General features: G+C 38.3%; 1 protein-coding gene across 1 annotated transcript in view; it reads right to left on the bottom strand.

The window, feature by feature from the left end:
- F5 (coagulation factor V) overlaps positions 1 to 23,563 on the bottom strand; it is a 74,993-nt gene that overhangs the window by 35,041 nt on the left and 16,389 nt on the right. Inside the window, exons 4-9 of the mRNA XM_040263552.1 lie at positions 13,401 to 13,613; positions 12,047 to 12,190; positions 9,235 to 9,456; positions 7,839 to 8,004; positions 3,085 to 3,262; positions 839 to 938 (exon numbers count right to left, since the gene is read on the bottom strand). Coding sequence (XP_040119486.1) covers positions 839 to 938; positions 3,085 to 3,262; positions 7,839 to 8,004; positions 9,235 to 9,456; positions 12,047 to 12,190; positions 13,401 to 13,613 — 1,023 coding nt within the window. The remainder of the gene's footprint in view (positions 1 to 838; positions 939 to 3,084; positions 3,263 to 7,838; positions 8,005 to 9,234; positions 9,457 to 12,046; positions 12,191 to 13,400; positions 13,614 to 23,563) is intronic.

The following is a 23,563-nucleotide window of genomic DNA, read 5'->3' as shown; positions in this document are numbered from 1 at the left end:
CACTCTCCTCTTTCACTTTCATCAAGAGGCTTTTTAGTTCCTCTTCACTTTCTGCCATAAGGGTGGTGTCATCTACATATCTGAGGTTATTGATATTTCTCCTGGCAATCTTGATTCCAGCTTGTGCTTCTTCCAGCCCAGCATTTCTCATGATGTACTCTGCATAGAAGTTAAATAAACAGGGTGACAATATACAACCTTGATATACTCCTTTTCCTATTTGGAACCAGTCTGTTGTTCCATATCCAGTTCTAACTGTTGCTTCCTGACCGGCATATAGGTTTCTCAAGAGGCAGGTCAGGTGGTCTGGTATTCCCATCTCTTTCAGAATTTTCCATGTTTTATTCTGGATAGCTTGTAGCTATTAGATATTGGTCCACTTGAGGCTGCTTATTACACTAACAAAGGACATCATACTTTGTAGTCATCAGAATAAACAAAATCTCTGAAGTGAGCAGTGTTTGGTTGTGATGCTGAGGATACCCCTACATGTATACTGGGGCTTCCCAGGCGGCACTAGGGGTAAAGAACCTGCCTGTCAATGCAGGGGACACAGGAGACACGGGTTCCATCCCTGGGTCGGGAAGATCCCCTGAAGGAGGGCATGAAAACCCACTCCAGTATTTTTGCCTAGAGAATCCCATGAACAGAGGAGCCTGGCAGGCTATAGTCATTAGGGTCACAAGGAGTCTCAGACACTGAAGCAACTTAGCAGACACACTACATGTATACTATCTGATGGTACAAGTTATACTAACAGGCAAGAAGGACAGTAGGACTAAATATGACAGTCTCTCAGAGGTCAGTATTTCATTCAGTAGACGTGAAAGATTCACACCTGAGGTTGAGGAAGAGTTGACTTCATCGTCATAAGGAGAGAAGGTCACACCGTGAGGGTAAATGCTGTAGGTGCGGCTGGCCATATTTTTGAACACGATCTATAAAATTAATTCAAATCCATTATTTCAGGATTTAAGGTCAATCATGAGAACAGACAATGCTAGCTTTGCATATTTACTTGTGGGATGGTGCGTATGTGTGTGTGTGTCTTTATGTGAATGCAAACTAATAACTGTGTATGTGAGGGGCAACCTCTCCCCATCATCTGACAGAGGCATTTGAGAGAGTTCCACTTACACAGTAAGGTGGAAAATGGAAAGAGAAGTCTGACCTTAGAAGTGACATTTTCCTCATGGTACATCACCCTCTCCAAGTTGAGCCCCATCTCCCTTTCCCTGTCCTTTTGGCTTGGACCACATCTGCCTTCGAATCTGCTCCTTCCCTTCTCCAGTCTGCCAGATCCCCCAAACCCTTGTCCTTGATGCCATCTTCTTCTTTCTTTAATATTTATTTATTATTTACATGGCTGCACCAGCTCTTAGATGGGGCATGTAGGATCTTCAATCTTCTAGATATACAGAGTCTTATAACTGTAGCATTCAAACTCTCAGTTGTGGCACATGGACTCTAGTTCCCTGACCAGGGATCGAACCCGGGTCCCCTGCACTGGAAGTGCAGAGTCGTAGCTACTGGCTACCAGGGAAGTCCCTCAAAAAACATCTTCTTGATGGGGCATAGCAAATAGCCAGACCTTGAATTTCCAATGAGGCATCTTTATACTTTCTAAGAGCTCCTAAAAGGGATCAGAAATGAGGGAAGGAAGAGAGAAACAGGAGAAAGGTGGCTTTCTGCCCTTTGGTTATTATTATTTTTTAATGAACAGAATTGGCTTTGTCTGCAGATATGGCTCAGACGGTAAAGCATCTGTCTACAATGTGGGAGACCCAGGTTCGATCCTTGGGTCAGGAAGATCCCCTGGAGAAGGAAATGGCAATCCACTCCAGTACTACTGCCTGGAAAATCCCATGGACAGAGGAGCTTGGTAGGCTACAGTCCATGGGGTCACAAAGAGTCAGACACGACTGAGCAACTTCACTCATCCTTAGTTCATTTCCATGAAGAGATGAAGGAAGCAGCTTCATCACACAGAAGTCCTAATTAACCTCCCCTATCTAAAAAAACAACATTAATCTTATCTTCTAGTTGGTTGCTTGCCAAAGCATTTGGGTCATCCTTAATCGGCAGATTATATTCATCCTCGAATCTAGCCAAAGATTGCAACTTTTAATTCTCTGCTGTCTAGTTCTTACCAAAAGATAAGGTGATGACATGATACAACATGTAAAGAAATCAGCCTGAGGAACACTCAGTGTTCCTGGCACATATCAAAGTTTACATTCATCAGAGACCAATCATCAGAGAACTACATGCTTAGACCACATTGATGAATTGTTTTCATTCAATTTGGTTATGTTCTCAGCTATAATGAGAAACATTTTTAAAAGCTATGCAACTTTTAGGAAGTGGAAGAAGATGGCCGAGGAGTACAGGGAGATCATCTGCCCCCCCCCCAACAAATACATCAGAAACTCATGAAAATATGGAACAACTCTTACCAAGTAACCTCTAAATGATAGCAGAAGACCCCGAGGCCTCCAAAAAGAAATCAAACCAATATTGTAAAGAATCATCAATCAATTAAAAACCAATATAATTAAATAAAAAGTATGCAGCTTTTAAATTTATCATACCAGTTGTAGATGGGTCAAGGATTCCATCTGCCACATCACACAGCATGCTCTTTTTAAGCATCCATAGGATAACTTTCTCTAAGTCTCAATAACAGGGGAAATTGTACTTCTTTTATGACTACTGTGAATCTTGACTGACCTATTTACCTGTTTATTTTGGCTGCTAGAAAGCCTAGGACAAAATTTGCAGACATTATAGGAGCATACGGTATGTATTTCATCATACTTATCCTTGGCTTTATTTTCTTTCTCCCCACATTATCCTTCACCCCAGTTACATCAGCTCCTTGGTTTATTACTTTATAATCTGATCAACTATTTTAGATGATTTGTATTATGAGATAGGCTATAATACACCTGAATATGAAAAAGAATTAAAACCACATTTGAATTAAAAATTACATGGACACGTTAAAAAAAATAAATAACCAGTACTTATCATCTGTTTTTCACTATTCAAGTTCTTCCATGGTTCTGTATTTCTGTGACTTACTTTCAGTGTGTCTCTGACCTGGGCTCTGATAATAGGGCCCAAGATCCCATCTCCTTCGCTACTGGGATCCTCCAGGCGTTTGGTGAAGGAGTCATCTTGGTACTGTTTGTAGACAACCTTCTTATAATGTTTTCCAATTCGGTTTGAGAAATTATCCAAATGCAGAGATCTGTATTTTCTTAAAGTGAAATAAAGTTCAAAAGATTAAATAGTTTTCTCAAGTAGAGACCCCAGTAGGATGGGAGAAACCCTTATGTTTAGAAGTTCTGCACTTGAATTAGATAAAATGCTAGTTTTCTCGGGGCGGGGGCGCGCCCGGGGGGCAGGGAGGGAAACCTTAGTGTGATTTGCAAAGTCCTGATATCTTCTCTCTAGTTGGAAAACTAGAAACCTCTGATCTGTCTCCTCCACCATTGATAAAGTCATAATCTTGGTTAGAAGCAGCTACTTACATTTTCCTATCTCTCCGGTTTCTAGAGTAGCTATCTCTGAAAGGTCTACTTGGATGAAAGGATAAGATACACTATGAATTTTTCTTAGGTATCACTTAATTTATAGTATCCTGTTGGCTTTCCTATGGACTCCCATGGTGGCTAAGAATTTCAGTGATAAAGAATCTGCCTGCCAATGAAGGGGATGTGGATTTGATGCCTGGGTTGGGAAGATCCCCTGGAGAAAAATGGCAACCCACCCCAGTATTCTTGTCTGGAAAATTCCACAGTCAGAGGAGCCTGGAGGGCTACAGTCCATAGGGTTGCAAAAGAGTCAGACACAACTTAGTGACTAAAACAACAAGCAATTGGCTTTCCAGGTATTTCTCCATCTCTAAAAGAACACATTCCCACTCTGGGAAGTTTCTACTGTCTTTATTAAACATAGTTCTGTACTGTTGGGCTATCCCTTCCACCATCCACCCAATCCCGGTGCCAACTGAAAACCAACTGCCTTCACCTGTCTTCTGTAGCTACTGCAATAAATGATTTAGGGGAGGTAACATGAACTACTTTCCCCCTTGGTCCTTTTTATTGCCTTTGCTTGTAAAGGCAGAGTTCCATAATAGAGTTTATCCATTTTATGGATTTATTCTATACAATAAAAAGCACTGATTGCTGCTACAGAGCAATCTGGATTTTTTTTTTTTTCTTAACCCCACTTCCCTAACTCTTCCTGCATTTTCTAAATACTCATCTGTATTCATTTCAAGTAGACAATTCCAGAGCATCTTTATGCAAATATGACTTGCAGATATAACTATTCTTATCCTCTCATGCCTCTAACAAAAGGGAGCTATTTGCATATTCTGTACCATACCTTGAATTTTTTGTTGCATTTTCTGGCTTTATTGAAATATAACCGACAAATGTATGTATCTGAGATTTACAACATAATGATTTGTATATGAGTATATGAGTTACCACAATCAAGCTAATAACCACTTCTGTCACCTCACCTAGTTGCTTATCTTTTTTAATTTTGATAACACTTAAGATCTACTGTCAACAAATTTCAAGAATATTATACAATGTTATTAACTATGGTGTTACTAACTGTAGTTAATATATTATGCTCTATATTAGGTCTCCAGAGCTCATTCATTTTAAAACTGAAAATTGGTATGCTTTGATCAACTTCTCCCATTCCCCCTACCCTCTCAGCCCCTGGCAACCACCACTATACTCTCTGCTTCTATGAGTTCAACTTTAGATTCCACATATGTCATTCTGTGTCTGTAATATTTCACTTAGCCTAATGTCCTGCAGGTTCATCCATATTATTGCTCATGGCAGGATTTCCTTCTTTTGTAAGGCTGAATAATATTCAATTATTACACATATAATTGTAACATACATACACATAGATATCTCCACTGATAGGCACTTAGGTTGTTTCCATGTTTAAGCTGTCATGATTAGCACTGCAGTGGACATGGAAATACAGGCATCTCCTCGATAGTATATGCTACATTTCCTTTGGATATATACCCAGAAGTGAGATTGCAGGATCATACGGTAATTCTATTTTTAATTTTTTGAGGAAGTTCCTTACTATTTACCACAAGTAAAAGTGTTAGTCACTCAGTTGTGTCTAACTCTTTACAACCCCATGGGCTTCCAGGTTCTTCTGTCCATGGGGATTCTCCAGGCAAGAATACTGAAGTGGGTTGCCATTCCCTTCTCCAGGGGATCTTCTTGACCCAGGGATTGAACCTAGGTCTCCTGCATTACAGGCAGTTTCTTTACTGTCTGAGCCACCAGGGAAGCCTGCTTTCCATAAAGGCTGCACGAATTTGTATTTTCATCAACAGAATACAAGGATTCCCTTTTCTCTGTACCCTCATCAACACTTGTTACCTCTTTTGCGTGCTAGTCATCCTCACAGGTGTGAGGTGATATCTCATCAAGGATATGATTTTTCCCTGATGATTCGTGATGCTGGACACCTTTTTATATACCTATTGGCCATTTCTATGTTTTCTGTAGGGAAAATGTCAGTTTAAGTACTTTGCCCATTTTTTAATCAGGCTATTTTCATTTGTTTATTTTGCCATTGAATTACATGAGTTCCTTTTATAGTGGAAAAACCTGAATAAACTTTTTGGCCAACCCAGTATTTTGGCTATTAACCTGTTATCAGATACATGGTTTGCTGATATTTTCTCCCATTCTGTTGGTTACCTTTTCATTTTGTTGTTTCTTTTGCAGAAGTTTTTCAGTTTGATGTAGCTCCGCTTGTTTATTTTTGCTTTTGTTACCTGTGCTTTTGGTGTCATAGCCAAAAAAATCATTGCTGAGACCACTGGCAAAGAGCTTCTTTGTTTTGTTTTCTTCCAGGGGTTTTATGGTTTCAGATATTATATTTAAGTTTTTAATTTATTTTTACTTAGCTTTTGTATATGTTGTATGTAATGAGCTAAGGGTCTAATTTTATTCTTTTGCATGTGAATATCCAGTTTTCCCAGCATCATTTGTTGAAGAGACTATCCTTTCCCCATTATGTATGTTTAGTGCCCTTGTCAAAGATTAATTGACTGTACATCTATATATTTATTCTGAGTCCTTGCTTCTGTTCATTTGGTCCATGGGTCTGTTTTTATGACATTATTTTTCTGTTTGATAACTATAGCTTTGTGATAGAGTTTGAAATCAGGAGGTGTGATCATAGTTTATGATCATTTCAATGTGGTATTGAATTCAGTTTACTAATATTTTGATAACTTGACATTTATGTTCATCAAGGATATTGGCCTGTAATTTTTTTCTTATAATGTCCTTATCTAGCTTTGGTATAAGAGTAATGCTGGCCTTGTAAAATAAGTTTGGAAATGTTCCCTACTCTTTAATATTTGGAAAGAGTTTGAGGATTCATGTATGATATACTTGTGAAGCCATCTGGCTCTGGGCTTCTTTTATTTCAAGGTTTTTGATTACTGATTCGATCTTCTTACTTGTTGATCTGTTCAGGTTTTCTGTTTCTTTTTGATTCAGTCTTGGTAGAGTGCATGTTTCTAGGACCGTTTTCCCTTTCTGCTACTTATCCAATTTGTTGGCATATATTGTTTGTAGTAGTCTCTTGTGTTCCTTTGTATTTCTGTGGTGTCCCCTTGTTGGGGGATACAAGTAGGGGAATCTGCTCTTCTACCATCTTGTTCCCTTGACTTATTAATTTAAAAATATCTCTTGGAGAACTTTTTGTATTAGTAGAGAGAGAATGTTTGCATCCTTTTTAAAACAGATGCCTAGTATTCCATTGTGTGAATACACTCATACATTCCTATTGAGGGACATTATAGGCTGTTTCAGGGCTTCCCTGGTAGCTCAGATGGTAAAGAATCTGCCTGCAATGCAGGAGACCCAGGTTCAATCTCTGGGTCTGGAAGATTCCCTGGAGGAGGAAATGGAAACGCACTCCAGTATTCTTGCCTGGGAAATCCCATGGAAGGAGGATCTTGGTGGGCTACAGTCCATGGGGTCACAAAGAGTCAGACACGACTGAGCAACTTTCACTTTCATAGGTTGTTTCCAAGCCTTTGCTACTACTAACAGTGCAGCTGTGACCATCCTGTACATACTTCATTTCACCTGTAAGCAAATATATGAATCTATATAGTAAATTCCCAGAGTGGGATTGCTGGGTCAAAAGATATATGCATTTGTAATTTTAATACATACCGCCAAATTATCTTCTAGAATGGTTTTCCAGTTCACTCTTTCACCAGTAACACATGATAGAGCTTGTTTCCTAGAGTCTTGCTACTAGATTATATCATCTGAACTTGTGAGTCTGATGATAGGTGAAAAACAGTATTCCACAGAAGTTTATTAATAATTTGCATATCTCTCTTGAGTGAGCTTGAGTGTTTTTCAAGTGTTTAAGAGCTATTTGAATTTCTAATTTTCTTAATCCAGCTCTCCCATTTCCTAATCTCTAAAATAAATAAGAGCTGTTTCTAATTGTGGAGTTAAAGCTCTTAGAAAGGTTTACTACACTGCTTGACAATAGGAAGCATTCAACAAGTGGTAGCTGCTATTATTATTGTTGTTGTTCCTAGGACTATAGTTATTATCATGCTGAGTTCTCTTGGTGAGTATGGAGTAATTTCAGTTTGACTTGAAAATGAAATCCAATACACGTATTTCCTTGAAAGTTGTCAACTCATGACATTTCACCCTATGGATCCAGGACCCTATGAGTCTAGGGCACTATAGACCACGTCGTGAACATTTGCATAGTAGTAAGAACCCCTCCAAACTCACCTGTCCATGTTTGCTGGTATTATAGGTGCATAGTCCCAAATGACTTCCTCTGCAGCAATGAAGTATTCCCACCTCTTAATGTGCCGCCTCTGGTCTCGAGTTAGTTTCCTAGGATTTCTGGTTTTCTTTGCACAGTTTTTAATGTCTATGTAAGCCTGCATCCCAGCTGAGTTAGAACATAAGGAAAATGGAAGAATTTGAGAGAAGAAATAAAGGCTGATAGAAATGCAAATCTTTTATATAAATTTGTGGAAGTTTTCAGTAAGAACAGTGAATATAGTACTTAGAAAACTTTTGAACATTTTGGTTTGAAACTATTTTAGTACAGTGAGGAAGGCAAGAATAAAAAGCAAAGGAAAGAGAGAGGATGGGTTAGGGGGAAAAAATTGGAAAGGTTTTCTTTGTACTTCTCAAGGGAGAAAAATTTTGTGTAATTTCCAGACTCTTTTTATTATTATTATTATTTTTACTTTATAATATTGTATTGGTTTTGCCATACATCTTAAAACTTTATGACTTAGATCTTGTCAATTTCTCATTTTTCCTATCATCTGTAAAATTAAGATAATATTAATACTAATATATACTGTATGAAATTGTAAAAAGACAAAAGTACCTAAACTCAGTAATGTTAGTTTTATTATTTCATTGTTATTTGGGACTCTATCTTCCAGGAATATTGTGACAATTCATTATTTCAAATATAATTTTGACCGCTCAGTTTGAACAAAAACTGAAATGATCCCAGAAGTGTCTCTTTCGTGTATGTCTTGCTTTTATACACATTATTTTGGTAACACAATGATTTCCTATAGTGATATTTACTTTTATGTACAGGAACCTTCCTCCTAACAGTTTTAAAGCAACAATGTGCAATAGAGCATTATTTTGTTTACCTGATAGCATATAACAACCTAAGTTGATTTTTTTTCCCACCAGAATTCACTGATGTCCTTTAAAATCTTCAGCTGGTTAGATTCTGCTTTGTGCTCATCTTGTTATGAAAGACAGTCTTTTCATGTTAAAACTTTTTCACTATCCATAACTTGGTCTTTCTATAAATTTACAGAAGTTTGACTGGAATACCCCAAGAAAGAATATCTGCACATATGTTCTTGTTTCCTTCCTCTTTTCTCCTTTCAAGGAAGTAGAGATCTTGTTGGCTTTTGCATCATTTTAAAAAATCTTTGTCAATTTTTCTAGTTCCTTCATCCCCAACTAACAAATTATAAGTCTAAGAGCAAAGTATCTAAATTTTGTTTCTGAGGACCAAGAAATGTTATGTCTGGAGCGTGGGCAGCTTGTACGGAGAAAGAAGAATGAGAGAGTTAGTACCTAGATAGGAAGAAAGAAGGATCCTGCATTCATAAGCAAGACTTGTGGAAGAATTTCTTGCCTTGAAAATGTTTGGGGATGAGAGAAGCTATGGTCCACCTTCCCTCAGGGCTCACGGTCATGTTTGCAGTTGTGGACGTGGCGCTGACTAGAGTGATGGCTGAGATCTTACGACGGTTCTGCTCCAGGACCTGACCGTTGAAATGGATGGAGAACAGTTCTGGCCCAGAGCTCATTCCAATCAGATGCCAGCTGATGTGGTCATGGGCACAGACTGTTATATCTGAGGGAGAGATGGGGGCCAATACAGGTCATCAGCAGCCTGTGATAAAAGAATTCACTCACCAGATACGTTTTGAGCATCTGCTTTGCATCAGGCCTTATGCAAGATTCTGGGGGTATAAAACATTCCCACTACGGTACCTTCCCTAGAAAAGCAGACATCTGAGTTATGAACAAACAAGCAGTCACAACTCACTGCAATAAGTGGCACTAGGAGCCCAGAGATGGAGGATGTTAGCTCAGAAACACAGGGACTGCTAAGATCCAAAGAGAGAGGCAAGTAGGTGACCAACACTTCTGGTTTACCAAGGACAGAGGGATTCCCAGAATACAGAACTTTCAATTTTAGAATTGAGAAAGTCCTGGGCAAGCTTGAGTAGTTGGTCACTCTACAACCAACCTGGGCTCAGCTGGAGTTGCCAGAGCCTCCAATAGGGCTGAGTTTAAGGGGCAAACCTCCAATAGGGCTGAGTTTAGGGGTCAAGTTTAAGTGAAGATACTTTAAGGAGTTTATACTGTTTCTTTGGGCTTCCAAAGTGGTGCTTAGTAGTGGTAAAGAACCCGCCTGCCAATGCAGGAGACGTAAGGGATGGAAGTTTGATCCCTGGGTTGGGAAGATCCCCTGGAGCAGGGCACAGCAACCCATTCCAGTACTCTTGCCTGGAAAATACCATGGACAGAGGAGCCTGGTGGGCTACAGTCCATGGGGTCACAAAGAGTCAGACACGACTGAAGTGACTTAGCAAGCATGCACTGTTTCTTTACCCACTGATTGATTATTTTAATGACAAGGCAATGAGTTACTCTGTGGGTTATAGGATCTCCTTAATATGCAGTGGGTAAATCCTCATTATACTGGGTCATTGGGAGCGTTTCATGGATGGAGTAATGAGAACTGAGTACAAAAGCTGTTTGGCTCCTTCTTTGCTCCCACAGTGACCGTGAAAATGCTAATTTGCTCTGCAGGAGATTCCAACCTTGGCTTCTATCCTTGGCTTGGGTTTTAAATTTCAGGTCTATAATCACTTGATATTAGATTGTGGGGCCATGATTCAGTCCCTCACATAAAGAGGGGCTGAGGGCTTGTCTGTTTTAGACCATTGTAACAAGACCATTTCCTGGTATCATGGGTGAGAACAAGAAGCTGGAAGGTAGGAGGCTTTGGTGGAGGAATTTATCTGTCTCAAATCAATGCTCATATTGGTTTGAGCCTTTTATACATCTGTGCTGGCATTTATCATCGTTTTTCAATTTGTACTGCTCCATAAGGCAGTTTAACAAGCATTAACTTTTCTGTTTCTACTAATGACATTTCCCTATGTTGCCCTTCTTAACCCCAACTACTCTGTCTTTTTCAACTATAAGTTCTTAAGTTCTATGCCCACATAGAGTTATTAATTGCTATTTTTTTCATATGGGTTACTTTGGCTTCTCTGCATTTGCACAGACAATTTACTCTTCCAGGACACAGATACAGTTTCTCTTTTTACCACTCCCTTTAAGGCCCATAGTACTAGACATGCTATGTTATCTGTAAAAAAACATTCTTGAGTACCCTCTGCACCGGGATAGATGATTAACCCATTTTTGTAAGAAAGTACATTGAGACAGTTAACTGCCAAAAAACCCCACACTAAGGTAGAGAAGTGAGCAAGGTGTGAGGTCAGATGTGCTCAGTTAACTAAGTTTAAACTCTGAATCAAAACCCAGAGTCACATGAGTATAAAGACCGGACTGGGAAGATGGAATCAAATGAAATGGAACACAATTTAAAAGCAATATCCAGACCTCAACTCTTGACAAGTTTTATTTTTAGTAAGAGAAGCCATTTGTGATTTTCAGATATAGAGAGTAGCTTCTGAGAAGCTTAGTGCTTTGAAACATAGTTTATTTAATAAAGTAATATGTTCACTTCTCCCATTTTTCCTCCACAGGATCTTTGATTCTAGGTCATTTCTATCAGAGAGAAGCAGAGGTGGTTTAGATGAGGGTCAACTTTTTTTCTCTTAACAATAGTTATAATTTTGCTTTTTCATAAGAGTCTACATGCAAATGAAGAGAAAAATATCCCAGATGTCATTGAATATTACTCATTCATCATCTTTTGCAATGCTGGTAGTATGTTCATATACTGGATATTTCTCCTAGTCTCCTAGTCATCTTCACTGTGTCTTCATTGCATCACTTTTCCTGCTAGGGATTGACCTTGAGTTCTGTCCTCTAAGGCTTCCTCTCTGGAGGAAGGTATGGTCACCGTGCAGCAGGAACCACACAATTCACTGAAGAAGACCAAGGTGATATCCTGGAGGTCTTCTTGGAAATGCAGGTGAAACCTGCTCAGAGCATGATATCTAGTAAGATCACATGCTTCTCTTAGCTTCTAATTTGTCTGTTGTACTTGCTAGTTTTTTTTGTTTGCTTTTTTTTGTTGTTTTTAAATAGGATGATAAAATCTTGAGAACTGCTAAACTAGATTACATGACCTTTCAGATCAGAAGTTAAAAAAAATAGTATAGTCAACTTCCCTAGGGCCTTAGCGAAACAATGGGACCAATGCTTCAACTAGTTTTTCAACACAGTCTGTGTATTACCTGGTATCGTCCCATTCACATAGCCATTGACTGTGTACATTAAGGATGATGTCTGGTTCCAGCTTTTACTTTCATCAAACACAGCAAACATCAGTACATGTTGCTTGTCAAACATTTTCTGCATTCCATCCTCGGTTAGGGCGCCTGTGAAAAAAGACATAGTTTTAATAACATCCAAGTCAGAAGACTCTAGCTATTCCTAGATGGCAGTGTTTTAGATAAGCAGCCAATCATACCGATGTCTACTGTGAGACATTCTTATAAAAAATAGCACCTATCAAGTAATAATGATTGAACGCTTATTAAAATCCTGGTACCACCTGTTTCCTCTGACATCTGATAGCCTTGAGGAATGGGACTTTAAAGGTAAATTTGATCTGACACAGAGAGAAAACATTTGATGACTGTCAAGACTTTATAAAGTAGCCATTTCTTCCAGTGTCAATAAATCAATATATAGGTCCCATAGCTCATCTGGTAAAAGCATCACACTCTAAGTTTAATAGAGCCATCTTGCTAGTATCTGTAATGAGACATAGAGAATTGGTTGAGAGGGTCAAGATTAATCTATTCTCATGAGGGAAAAAAATGCAGCTGATAATAAAATGAAATAAGAGACTTTTATAAGTTTAAAATCTTTTTCAGTGTCATCACAGTATCTTCTGTATACCAGGCAATGAAAATATATATTTGCATACTGAATAAATGAATTAGGAATGTTATATAGGTTTGGTATGTGTATATGGATAGACAGATGCTGAATCCATCATATTGTTTTCCACAGTGAAATTTGTTGTGGTTGTTTATTTTAATAAAATAAAATGGGATGGGATAAATTCTTTGGGGTAAAATAATCCAGCTTACTCCTTAAGAAGCCCAGCCAATGAAATTTCTTATAAAGTCAATTGAGTGTGTTCGAAACCTACCACCCAAAGTGTTCAGCTTGTTTACAAGAAAGAAACTTAGAGTTTTGTGTATTTATAGACCAAATTACCAACCCAAACCTCAGGTATATTAATTGAAATTCTTTCCAAGGACTCTCAGCAGAGTATATAGGCTGCTGTATACTTTCAAAAAGGGTTGGCCTTGAGGTAAATGTTACAGATCATATGGGCATGGCAGCAGAACATACTCTCAGACAAAGATTTACTTGGGAGAGACTCCCTGGACCAAGATGAAGGAAGGATTGAAGAAAGAGAAGATTCCACCCTTCCAATACCAGTGTCAAACAATGATCTGGTTTCTGCACCCTTCTCTTAATTTATGAAAAGATCCCAAGGCACTTTCCAACCTCATTTCATGACAGTGCTCCTTACCAGTCCAACATCTTTGTTGTCATTGAATTTTTTTTTACCTTTCTTACAAATAAGCAGAGGTCCAATCAGTCCAGAGTTGAAGTCCTCTACCAGATTTACATAGGAGTAATAGATGTGTGTGAGGCAGGGAGGGTCATCGTGGGTGGGCCCACTGTCCTCACTGATACTCCACTCATAGGTATATTCTTGGCCTGGAGCTACAGCATCATCCTTCTTCTCCACAGGGAGTGTGTGGTCAGAGTAAGACGCACCTGGAGAAGTAAAAGCCATGAGAACATCTGAAGAGTTTCTGAGACTTTTTCACTACTCTCAAATCTGCAGGAACATAAGCTTTCAATGAAGGTGTTTGTGCCTTTCTATAGTAAACCTTCATTATGTGGAAAGATTCACTTAGATCCACTTCTCTGTCTGTGTAATTATAAAAACTCTGAGTCTATGGTGATCTGAAGTGAACAAGAAGTGTTACTTGTACATTATTTAAAGGTTAGCAAGTTAATTTTCCAGTGTGTCTAAATAATTATTATTTAAATTTAATCAAAGAAGTAAGCTTTGATCAGGAAATCATCACAGAATATGAGGATGGGCTGTGTCTTCTCTATGATTCTTGACAAGACAGCCAATATTTTTAAAATTCTTAAAGTTTTTGTTGAAGTATAGTTGATTTATAATGCTATGTTAGTTTCTAGTGAATAGAAAAATGATTCTGTTACATATGTATGTCTTTTAAAATATTATTTCCCATTATAGTTTATTAAGGATATTGAAAATAGTTATCTGTGCTATACAGTAGGACCTTGTTGTCATATTCATTTTATATATAGTAGTTTGTATCTCGGAGAAGGCAATGGCACCCCACTCCAGTACTCTTGCCTGGAAAATCCCATGGATGGAGGAGCCTGGTAGGCTGCAGTCCATGGGGTCGCTAAGAGTCGGGCATGACTGAGTGACTTCACTTTCACTTTTCACTTTCACGCATTGGAGAAGGAAATGGCACCCCACTCCAGTGTTCTTGCCTGGAGAATCCCAGGGACGGGGGAGCCTTGTGGGCTGCCGTCTATGGGGTTGCACAGAGTCAGACATGACTGAAGCAACTTGGCAACAGTTTGTATCTGCTAACCCCAAACTCTTAATTTATTGTTCTCCCACCCTCTTTCCCCTTTGGTTACCATAAGCTTGTTTTCTGTCTGTGAGTCTATTTTGTAAAAATGTTCATTTGCATCATATTTTAGATTTTCACATACAAGTAATATCATATTTGTCTTTCTCTGTTTGACTTACTTCACTTAGTATGATAATCTCTAGGTTCATCCATGTTTCTGCTGATGACCTTCTTTCATTCTTTTTTATGGCTGAGCAGTATTCTATTGTATGTATGTATAGATAGATAGATGTATATATACCACATCTTTATCCATTCTGTCAGTGGACATTTAGATTGCTTCCATGGCTTGGGTATTGCAAATAGTGCCTCTATGAATATTAGGGTACATGTATCTTTTCAAATTAGAGTTTTATCTGGATATATGTCCAAAGTAGGATTGCTGTATCATATGGCAACTCTATTTTTAGTTTTTTGAGGAACCTCTGTGCTCTGTTTCATAGTGGCTGCACCGTCTACACTGCCACCAACAGTGTAGGTGGGTTCCCTTTTCTCTAAACCCTCTCTAGCATTTGTTAGTTGTAAACTTTTTGATAATGGCCACTTTGACCTGGGTGAGGTGATAGCTCATTGAAGTTTTGATTTGCATTTCTCTGATAATTAGTGATGTTAAGCACCTTTTCATGTGCCTATTGGCCACTTGTACATTTTCTTTGGAAAAATGTCTATTTAGGTCTGCCCGTTTTTTGACTTTCTTTTTTTTTTTTTTTGTCATTGAGTTGTATGAGCTGTCTATACATTTTGGAGATTGCAGATATTTTTGCAAATATTTTCTCCCAGTCCATAAGTAAGATATACTCAGTCGCCTGTTAGCATGGGTTGTAAGTACATTCACATCTACTTATATACTGTTTCACTCTGTGTTTCATGTCTTCTTTCCGATTGATGCCACTCTGAGCCCTTTTATCTCATCTCTACCATCTGATTATCCCAATTCTTTCCCCGGAGTCTCAGAGTCTAGCAGTCGAGTTGTTCTTGTGATTATGAAATGCATCTACCGTCTGAAGTTTACATGCTTTACTTCAGTCCTTTGTGTACCTAGAAGGCCCACCAGTAAGACTTTCATGTGTATTCAACGTTCCATACTGGTGGGAGATGGGGGAGGATATAGAAATGGTCTTCCTTATTGAAGAAAGGGAACTGTGATGCTCAAGAGTAAAAGCAGAGCAGAGGTTGGGTGGCGTTTTCAGCAACAAAAGGAAGATGTGGCTAGAGATGGAGCAACTGAGGACAGGAAGGGCAGAGGTAGATGTCAGACAACAAGAGGGAAGAGCAGTTTCTTCTGAGGAATTCCTCATTTAATTAGGTGACAGTTTCACATCATCGACTGGTACCAGAATTTCTCTTTGGGATTTAGTTATCTTTGTTTAGTACAACAGTCAATAAATACCTTGAGGTGGAAGGTAAGACCATTAGAGTGTAAATGTGAGTAGAAATTAAGGATCAGAGAAAAGGGCTAAAATGTTTAACATGATGGAGCAAAAGGCCAATGGAAACTACTCTAACTGAAATGACTGCACTTTGGGAAAACAAATGGTTAATTTCTTTTCTTCCCCTCCCCCTTTCCTGTTCCTTTTCTTCTCCTCTTTATTCCTTCTCCCTTCTCTCTCCCTCACGCTTTCATCATCTTTACCAAGGTATAAATTACAAACAATGCAATTCACCAATTTTAAGTACAATATTTGCTAAATTTGGATAAATATGTACAGTTCTATAGCTACCATCACCATGGAGGTCCAGAACAATTCCATTACTCCAAGAAGTTTCCATGTACCATTTGTAGTCAACACCTTCCCCTACTCTCTAGACACAGGCAACTGCTGATTTGCTTTCTGTCTCTATGTTTTGCTTTCCTCGTGTGAATTTGCATGGAATCAGCATATATTTGGGCTCGCCAGATGGGTGTGGGAAACAGCATCTGTGCTCATCAGCAGTGGGACATTCAGCTGCTGCAGGAGCATGTACTGCTGTACCATGTGAGCTTCTAAGCATGGAAATCATAAGATAGAAGAGTTGAGTAGTTATATCTAGATTTACTGACCCGCTCTCCATAGGACGCCATTCAATGTATGAAAGACAATGCAAGCAAATGAAATAATATCATAGTCATGATTTCATTTGCCTTAGAGATAAGAAATAAAGATGTACTTTAATACCCTCAGAAGCTGCCAGTTATTGTTGATGATTAAACTTATGTCATGGGGGGGGGGGGAGACTAGTTGTGGATGGACCATAAAGTCTTTTGAAGACAGGAAACTGAATCAGTTACTATAAGCTCAACACAAATCCAACTGTGTCAACTCATTCCATCAAACTTTAAAGGGTTTTGTCTTACCCACAGGATAAAGACTGTGTTGCTAAGGCAGCTGAAATCATTCATGAGTTTACCCAGTCTGCCTATCCAGTATCATCTTCCTTTATACCTCTCTGTTGTGCATATTTTATAATCCACAGCAATGTACTATCTCTAAAATATACTCCAAGTTTGCACTTTCTCTGTGTCTCTCTACAGCCATCACTGTAGGACAAGTCTAGACTTGAGAATTAGCCTGTTAACTGGTCACTGGGATTCTGGCATAAGAAGAACCCCACAGTCTATTTCCCAGCCTGTACACAGAAGGATCCCTTAAAACCACAGATCTTACTTTGCCATGCTCCTGCTTAAAATCCTGACAGTGACCTCTTATTTCTCAAAATCCCTAACAGCAACCACAGGTCCATTTATCATCTAGCCCTTCTCTCCATTCTCAACATATGTGACTTTTCTCCTTGTTTACTGTGTATCAGTCACACTCGAACCATCTTTTAGTTTCCCAGACATGCCAAATCATGTCCTAGCTCAGAATCTTTGCAGATATTATTCCCTTTGCCTAAAATGTTCTTCCTCCCTTTCTTTCTTTGGATAAATGTGTGCTTATCCTTCAGATGTCAACTTAAATGTAAGCTTGCTTCTTCCTTGATTTCTGATTGTACTGTGTCTTTTCTTTCTTTTATAGCACTCATTACAATTTATAATTAAATATATGTATAATTATATGATTAATTTCTTTTTTCTAATAAATAATAATTAACTGTACCATGCACATTTCTATCACTAGAATATGAACAATTCAAAGACAGGTGCTGGATTACTTCTTTTAGTATCTCTGATGCTTTTACAGTACCTGGCATGGAGAAGATGCTCAATGAACGTATTGAACTCTTAAGATTTAAGGTTCCTATGGGCTAGAAGCAAGATCATCAAGTCTAAGCTCAGGTGTATATCTGTTAGAATTGCATAGTGTTAAATCAGATATCAACTTGAACTATATGGAGATATTATGTAAGAATCTGGATTGCTCATTTCTGTTAAAGAATAGAGACTTCCTGGTAGCTCAGCTGGTAAAGAATCCACCTGCAATGCAGAAGACCCCAGTTTGATTCATGGGTCAGGAAGATCCACTGGAGAAGGGATAGGCTACCCACTCCAGTATTCTTGGGCTTCCCTGGTGGCTCAGCTGGTAAAGAATCCACCTGCAATGTGGGAGACCTGGGTTTTATCCATGGGTTGGGAAGATCCCTGGAGAAGGGATAACAACAAATAAAACCTAGAGATCAAGGTGACAGTGGGACAAATTTATGCATAGAATTTGGCTGGATCTGAGTCCTGGCTGCCCCCTGCAGCTGGACACTGGCTATCTGATCACCAGTCTCTACTGGACTCAGTTTTTCATTGAATTTCCTTCCTGGCTGCTGTTGGCATCTATGTTTGTGACCCTTGTGCTAGTGAAAAGCTTAACATAGGACTCTTGTATCTTTTGCCCCCACTCCCCACAAAGGATATCCTTTTGACACTGATAACCAATATTTAATAGGTTGAACTTTCATTCTGTTGATAAAAAGGATGTGAGTGTGAAAATTATCAAGAGTTGAGAAATGTTAAAAGCTGAAATAGCTTCCTGTGAGTAATCATATTATTCCAGCCTAAAGCCAAAAGAAAAAAAGACTTTATGGGGAAGAGTCTCTGCTAACAAACACAATGAACTACCTCTGGAAAGTTGCAAAACAGCTTTGGTAACAGAGCACAACCAGGACTGATAAGGAGATTTGCCATCTCAGGTCAAACTTTGTCTATTGACCGGAATTTGCATGGCAAGTTGTTGACTGACGCTATGTTGAATCAAGCATGATGACCCTTATTCAATGCTTCATGCTTTGTGACCTCATGAAGTGAAAAAATGAAGTTTCTGGACATAATGCTTCCACTGTTCCAACTGTGATTCTACTGTATGAATTTCTGTAGTGGAAAATGGCATTCATAAGCTCTCAAAAGGATAAAATGTGATATTGTTTGTAGGGTGAGAGAGAACTTTTGAAGTTTTTCCTTTCTTTCTCTGGATAAACATATTTCAAACTTCAGATATCAACCTATATTTCAGCTTATTCATTCCATGATCTCTGATATATATCATATAATTTCACAAATACTTAATTAAAATTGTGATGATACTATAATTAAAATACTTGTGAAATTATATGATTAATGGTATCATCTCCCTGCTAGGTTATGGGAGAAAATACATGAGTTTAGGAGCTAGACTTGAAATATCTTGGTTGCACCACTTGCTGTCTGAATTTGGGGAAATTGCAGCCTTAGTTTTCTCATTCATAACTTAAGATAATGTAATCATTTTGTAGCAATAATAGTTCATTGTTGATGGGTTCTGAGGACTGAAAAGTACATGCAAAATATCTGGCACTTAACCAGTCTTATGGCAACCTGTGCTAATGTTTTCGAATTTTGGTTATGTCCTTTCTCAGCTATTTTTTTTTAAATTGGAGGATAACTGCTTTACAATATTGTGTTGGATGCTGCTGTACGTGAATCAGTCATAATTATACATATATTCTCTCCCTCTTGAGCCTCCCATCCCACTCCTGCTGCTGCTGCTAAGTCATTCCAGTCGTGTCTGACTCTGTGCGACCCCACAGATGGCAGCCCACCAGGCTCCCCTGTCCTTGGGATCCTCCAGGCAAGAACACTGGAGTGGGTTGCCATTTCCTTCTCCGATGCATGAAAGTGAAAAGTGAAAGTGAAGTTGCTCAGTCGTGTCTGACCCTCAGAGACCCCATGGACTGCAGCCTTCCAGGCTCCTCCATCCATGGGATTTTCCAGGCAAGAGTACTGGAGTGGGGTGCCATTGCCTTCTCCACATCCCACTCCTAGGCATTTTTTAAATTGACATTGCCTCTTCTATTTTTGAAGAAATGAACTTTGTACTTCTGATACAATTTATCTTGTGTTCTTAAAGTCTCTTAATATATTAATCAGCAAATTTAGTAAGTTTCAGAGCAAGCAGAAAATAACATGTAGTCTTTACTTTCTAATCTGGTCCTCAGTTTCTCAGTTTAGTTCAGTGATGATTGTTATCATAAACATCTATGTCCCAGGCTCTGGGTTAGGTGCCAGGGCACAAACATAAAGAAGCTCCTTGGGACCCTAAGGAGCTCACAGCCTAGTTAATAGCAGACTACAAGCAAGTGCCCTGATTGTGTTGGATTTCATTTCTAGGTTTCTTCTAGGGCCACTTCAATGGAGAAGCCATGATCAGAACACCATGATCAGATAAGTTCATCCCTAATGAGACCAATCACAAAATTATCTAAGAATCACTGAAGAGGTTCCAACACATGCTAGATATAGCAGTGTAACTGATTATCCAACAATATCAAACTTAATTTTAAATGGTCAGGGTTTCATATCTAAGTTTATTTGAACACATGGTGGTTTTTAATGTCTGCCTTGTTGACCAGAGTAAATTACCGAAAATTTCAGATTCACTTGTTAGTTAAACACAGGATAAATTTCAAGTAACTGAATGAATGATTACAAGGTGAAATATGGGCATCTTGAAACAAATCTGTATATAGGAATAGATCCTGTAATTAAACTGAGTGAGGATTACTCATGTGATAGTTTGGGGATAATTTTTCACTGCTTTAATTCTTTTCACTTTAAAGTATTTTATTTTACTTTTCATCTAGAATAAAACAAGCAAGTTGTATCTTTGATTTTTGTAAGGTATATAACATGACATATGAAATAGAAATGGCTATATAAAGGAAGCATTTATGAAATATATTTTTGGCAAATCTGACTTTGACTTTGTAATCAAAAAGTTTAAAACTCTTAACCAAAAGGAGGAGAACTATCCAACAAAGACTATTAGGCTAGAGGACAAAAAGTCCTTGTTCAGCTTCCTGCTAGAATAAATTCTTTACACAAGGGTGACCTTTTATTTTATAGTTTTCTCAATTCTGTTCATTTTCTGCTCCGTCTATAGTCAGCTTTGTGATTACACTTGTCATGATGAATTAATTATTTGCCAAGAGACTCTCAGGATTTTTTTTTTCCAAATGTAAAATAGTGTGTACAAGCTTTGGAAAAGTGAAGTTACATAAAGGGCCACTTTGGTCACCCACTAGGGAGCTTTTCCTCTCCATTTAATAAACTCAGTGAACTGTCCGGTGTGCACTTAAATATTCAGAACATTCTTTTAGAGACTACAATTTAGGCACTGAGCAAATTAGAGTGCTGATGTTTTGTAAAGAGCCTGATTTCATTGCACAGGGCCTGCAAGTCTTTTGAAGGAGAAAGACTTGCACGCTTGTCACATTTTTTAGACTTACAAGAATTATTATCAATATGTTAGCCCTTACAATTTGTTTCAGGTATTTACTATATACTCAAAGAAGCATCTGCAGGAGGCCAAAACATCCAGAGCAAAGTGAAAAATGTAATTGACTGCATTATGTCAAGCATTGGAATGTTTTGAAAAATTTGAGAAGACTAAGTTTTCACACAGAGAATTTGGCAACACTTAGATGCAAAGAACAATCTCTGGTGGAAAAGTTGCTTACTTGTTTATGTATTATTTGAGGAATTAGCTTACCAACAGATAGCTGAATATTATAGAACTCATTTTGTTGTGTAGTATTGACAGTGCAACTCACACTTTTAAATTGTGAGAATATAAGTCAACGAATAATATTAATATTCCCTCAGAAACAAACCGTTAAAGGGAACTGTCCAAAACAGTTTCAGAAATCTTACTGGACAAAAAAATTTGCTCAAGGGTGTAGCACTGTGATCAAACAGTTCAGCACGTACTAGCTACAGAATTTTTGAGATTTTAGCCTCAGATTGAAATTCTTTTAGTGATAAAAAGTTTAAAATCAGGTACAGTTGCAGATATTAATATTTTATTTACTGGTTTAAACACATATTCCTATCAAATACATTTCTAAAAGAAATGTTCTTGTAAGTATTTTTATAAATCACAATTTATCCTGTCAAAAGAGCTGTCCATCCTTGCCCTACGTAACTTTGTACACCTGGGGAGGGCATGCAACTGGAAGTAAGTTGAAAACACCATGATACAACTTGGCTTTTATGTCACATGCCATCAGTTTGTGGAGGAAAGGCCATCATGAGACTTCCACACTAAATACAGTAACGTCTTTCCCGGCCTGGACTCATATTTCCAGTCATCTCCTAACTAAAGCATAGTCTAGAATTTAAAAAAGCAACAAAGTTCCAGGACAACCAAAATAAATGTAACAAAATCCATGAATGAAAGCTCAGGGTCTTTATCTGTGACAATACCATAGATAATGGGCTTCCCTTGTGGCTCAGCTGGTAAAGAATCCGCCTACAATGCGGGAGACCTGGGTTCGATCCCTGGGTTGGGAAGATCCCCTGGAGAGGGGAAAGGCTACCCACTCCAGTATTCTGGCCTGGAGAATTCCATGGACTGTATAGTCCATGGGGTGGCAAAGAGTCAGATACAACTGAGCGACTTTCACTCACCTCACCATAGACAATGTAGATCTTCATTTCGAGTCTGTTTACTCTTAGACTACACAAAATTCTAACATTGTGAATATTTGTAAAATCTCATAGTAGATTGGAAGTAATGGTTTAGGAAGGGATTAGAATTTTACTCGTCATCTTCTGTTTTAAAAAAGTCTGGGAAAGTATAACATTTAGAAAAAGTTCTATCCAAAGTGATTTTTAAAAGTATCTTAACACTTAAAGTAAACCTCAAACTATCTGGAAAATGTTATTACTCAAAACAATTCATTCCTTATGTACTCTGGATAACTGAAGTCTTCTGTGCGATTTTAGTTCCTTTTGTCATCTGAATTCTATTGACAATTTTATTTCATTTGCGTAGAAATAAAATGATGAACACAATGTGCCAAAAACTTGACATATACTGTGACTAATCCTTGCAATAACTTTAGTTGGGAGGAATTGCTACCTCCTTTTATAGAAATGAAACTGAGGCTTAGCGATAAAGGCAATTGCCTAGTCAAATTTAGGGTTCAAATCCAGGGGTCATTCTGGCTCTAAAGCCAGCATTCTTTCCATGGCTATCTTTTTCTTCTAGCTAATGTCAGTAGGTCTCCAAATCTTTGGTGGGGCTCAAGGATTAATTTCCAGATAAAGAAGATTGCTGTCTAGGTTGGATCATTCACTGGTTAGCCCAAACAACCACAAAGGCTGTTTTAGTCTTCTCTTAAGCCATTTATATTGTTTCAACCTCCCACCATTCATCTCTCAAGTATCTACCTCTGAGATAAGGGAATCTGGATTCTCTTGTAGTTGACTCAGCATATGGTTAATTTATTTCCACTCCTGAGAAAATAGTACAAACCACAGAAGGAGGCTACAAGACGTAGGGTAAGTGTCAGACATGAAAAAGGAGAGGTTTTATTCTAACAGAGGACACAATAAAATAGAAGGCTTGCCTTTTTATTTTTTACCACAAAGGACAGACCAATCTTTTTAGTCTGTTTACTAGATTTGTATCCCATCTCCAAGATAAAATTGGACTTTGCCCATTAATCTGTGTTTACCTTTCTCAGATTCATGAAACCAGGGGCAATAACCAAGAGACCAATGGAAGTGGTGGGAACATTCTAAAACAACTGCTCATAAATTATTCTGGCAGGAGGGGAGTGCAGGGACAAATAAATAGTAAAGAAAGAGGGATAATG

This window comes from Oryx dammah, unplaced genomic scaffold (genome assembly GCF_014754425.2).
Source record: "Oryx dammah isolate SB20612 unplaced genomic scaffold, SCBI_Odam_1.1 HiC_scaffold_21, whole genome shotgun sequence".
Lineage (NCBI taxonomy): Eukaryota > Metazoa > Chordata > Mammalia > Artiodactyla > Bovidae > Oryx > Oryx dammah.
The sequence above is the reverse complement of the archived record's forward strand: the minus strand, read 5'-3'. Positions and strand labels throughout refer to the sequence as shown.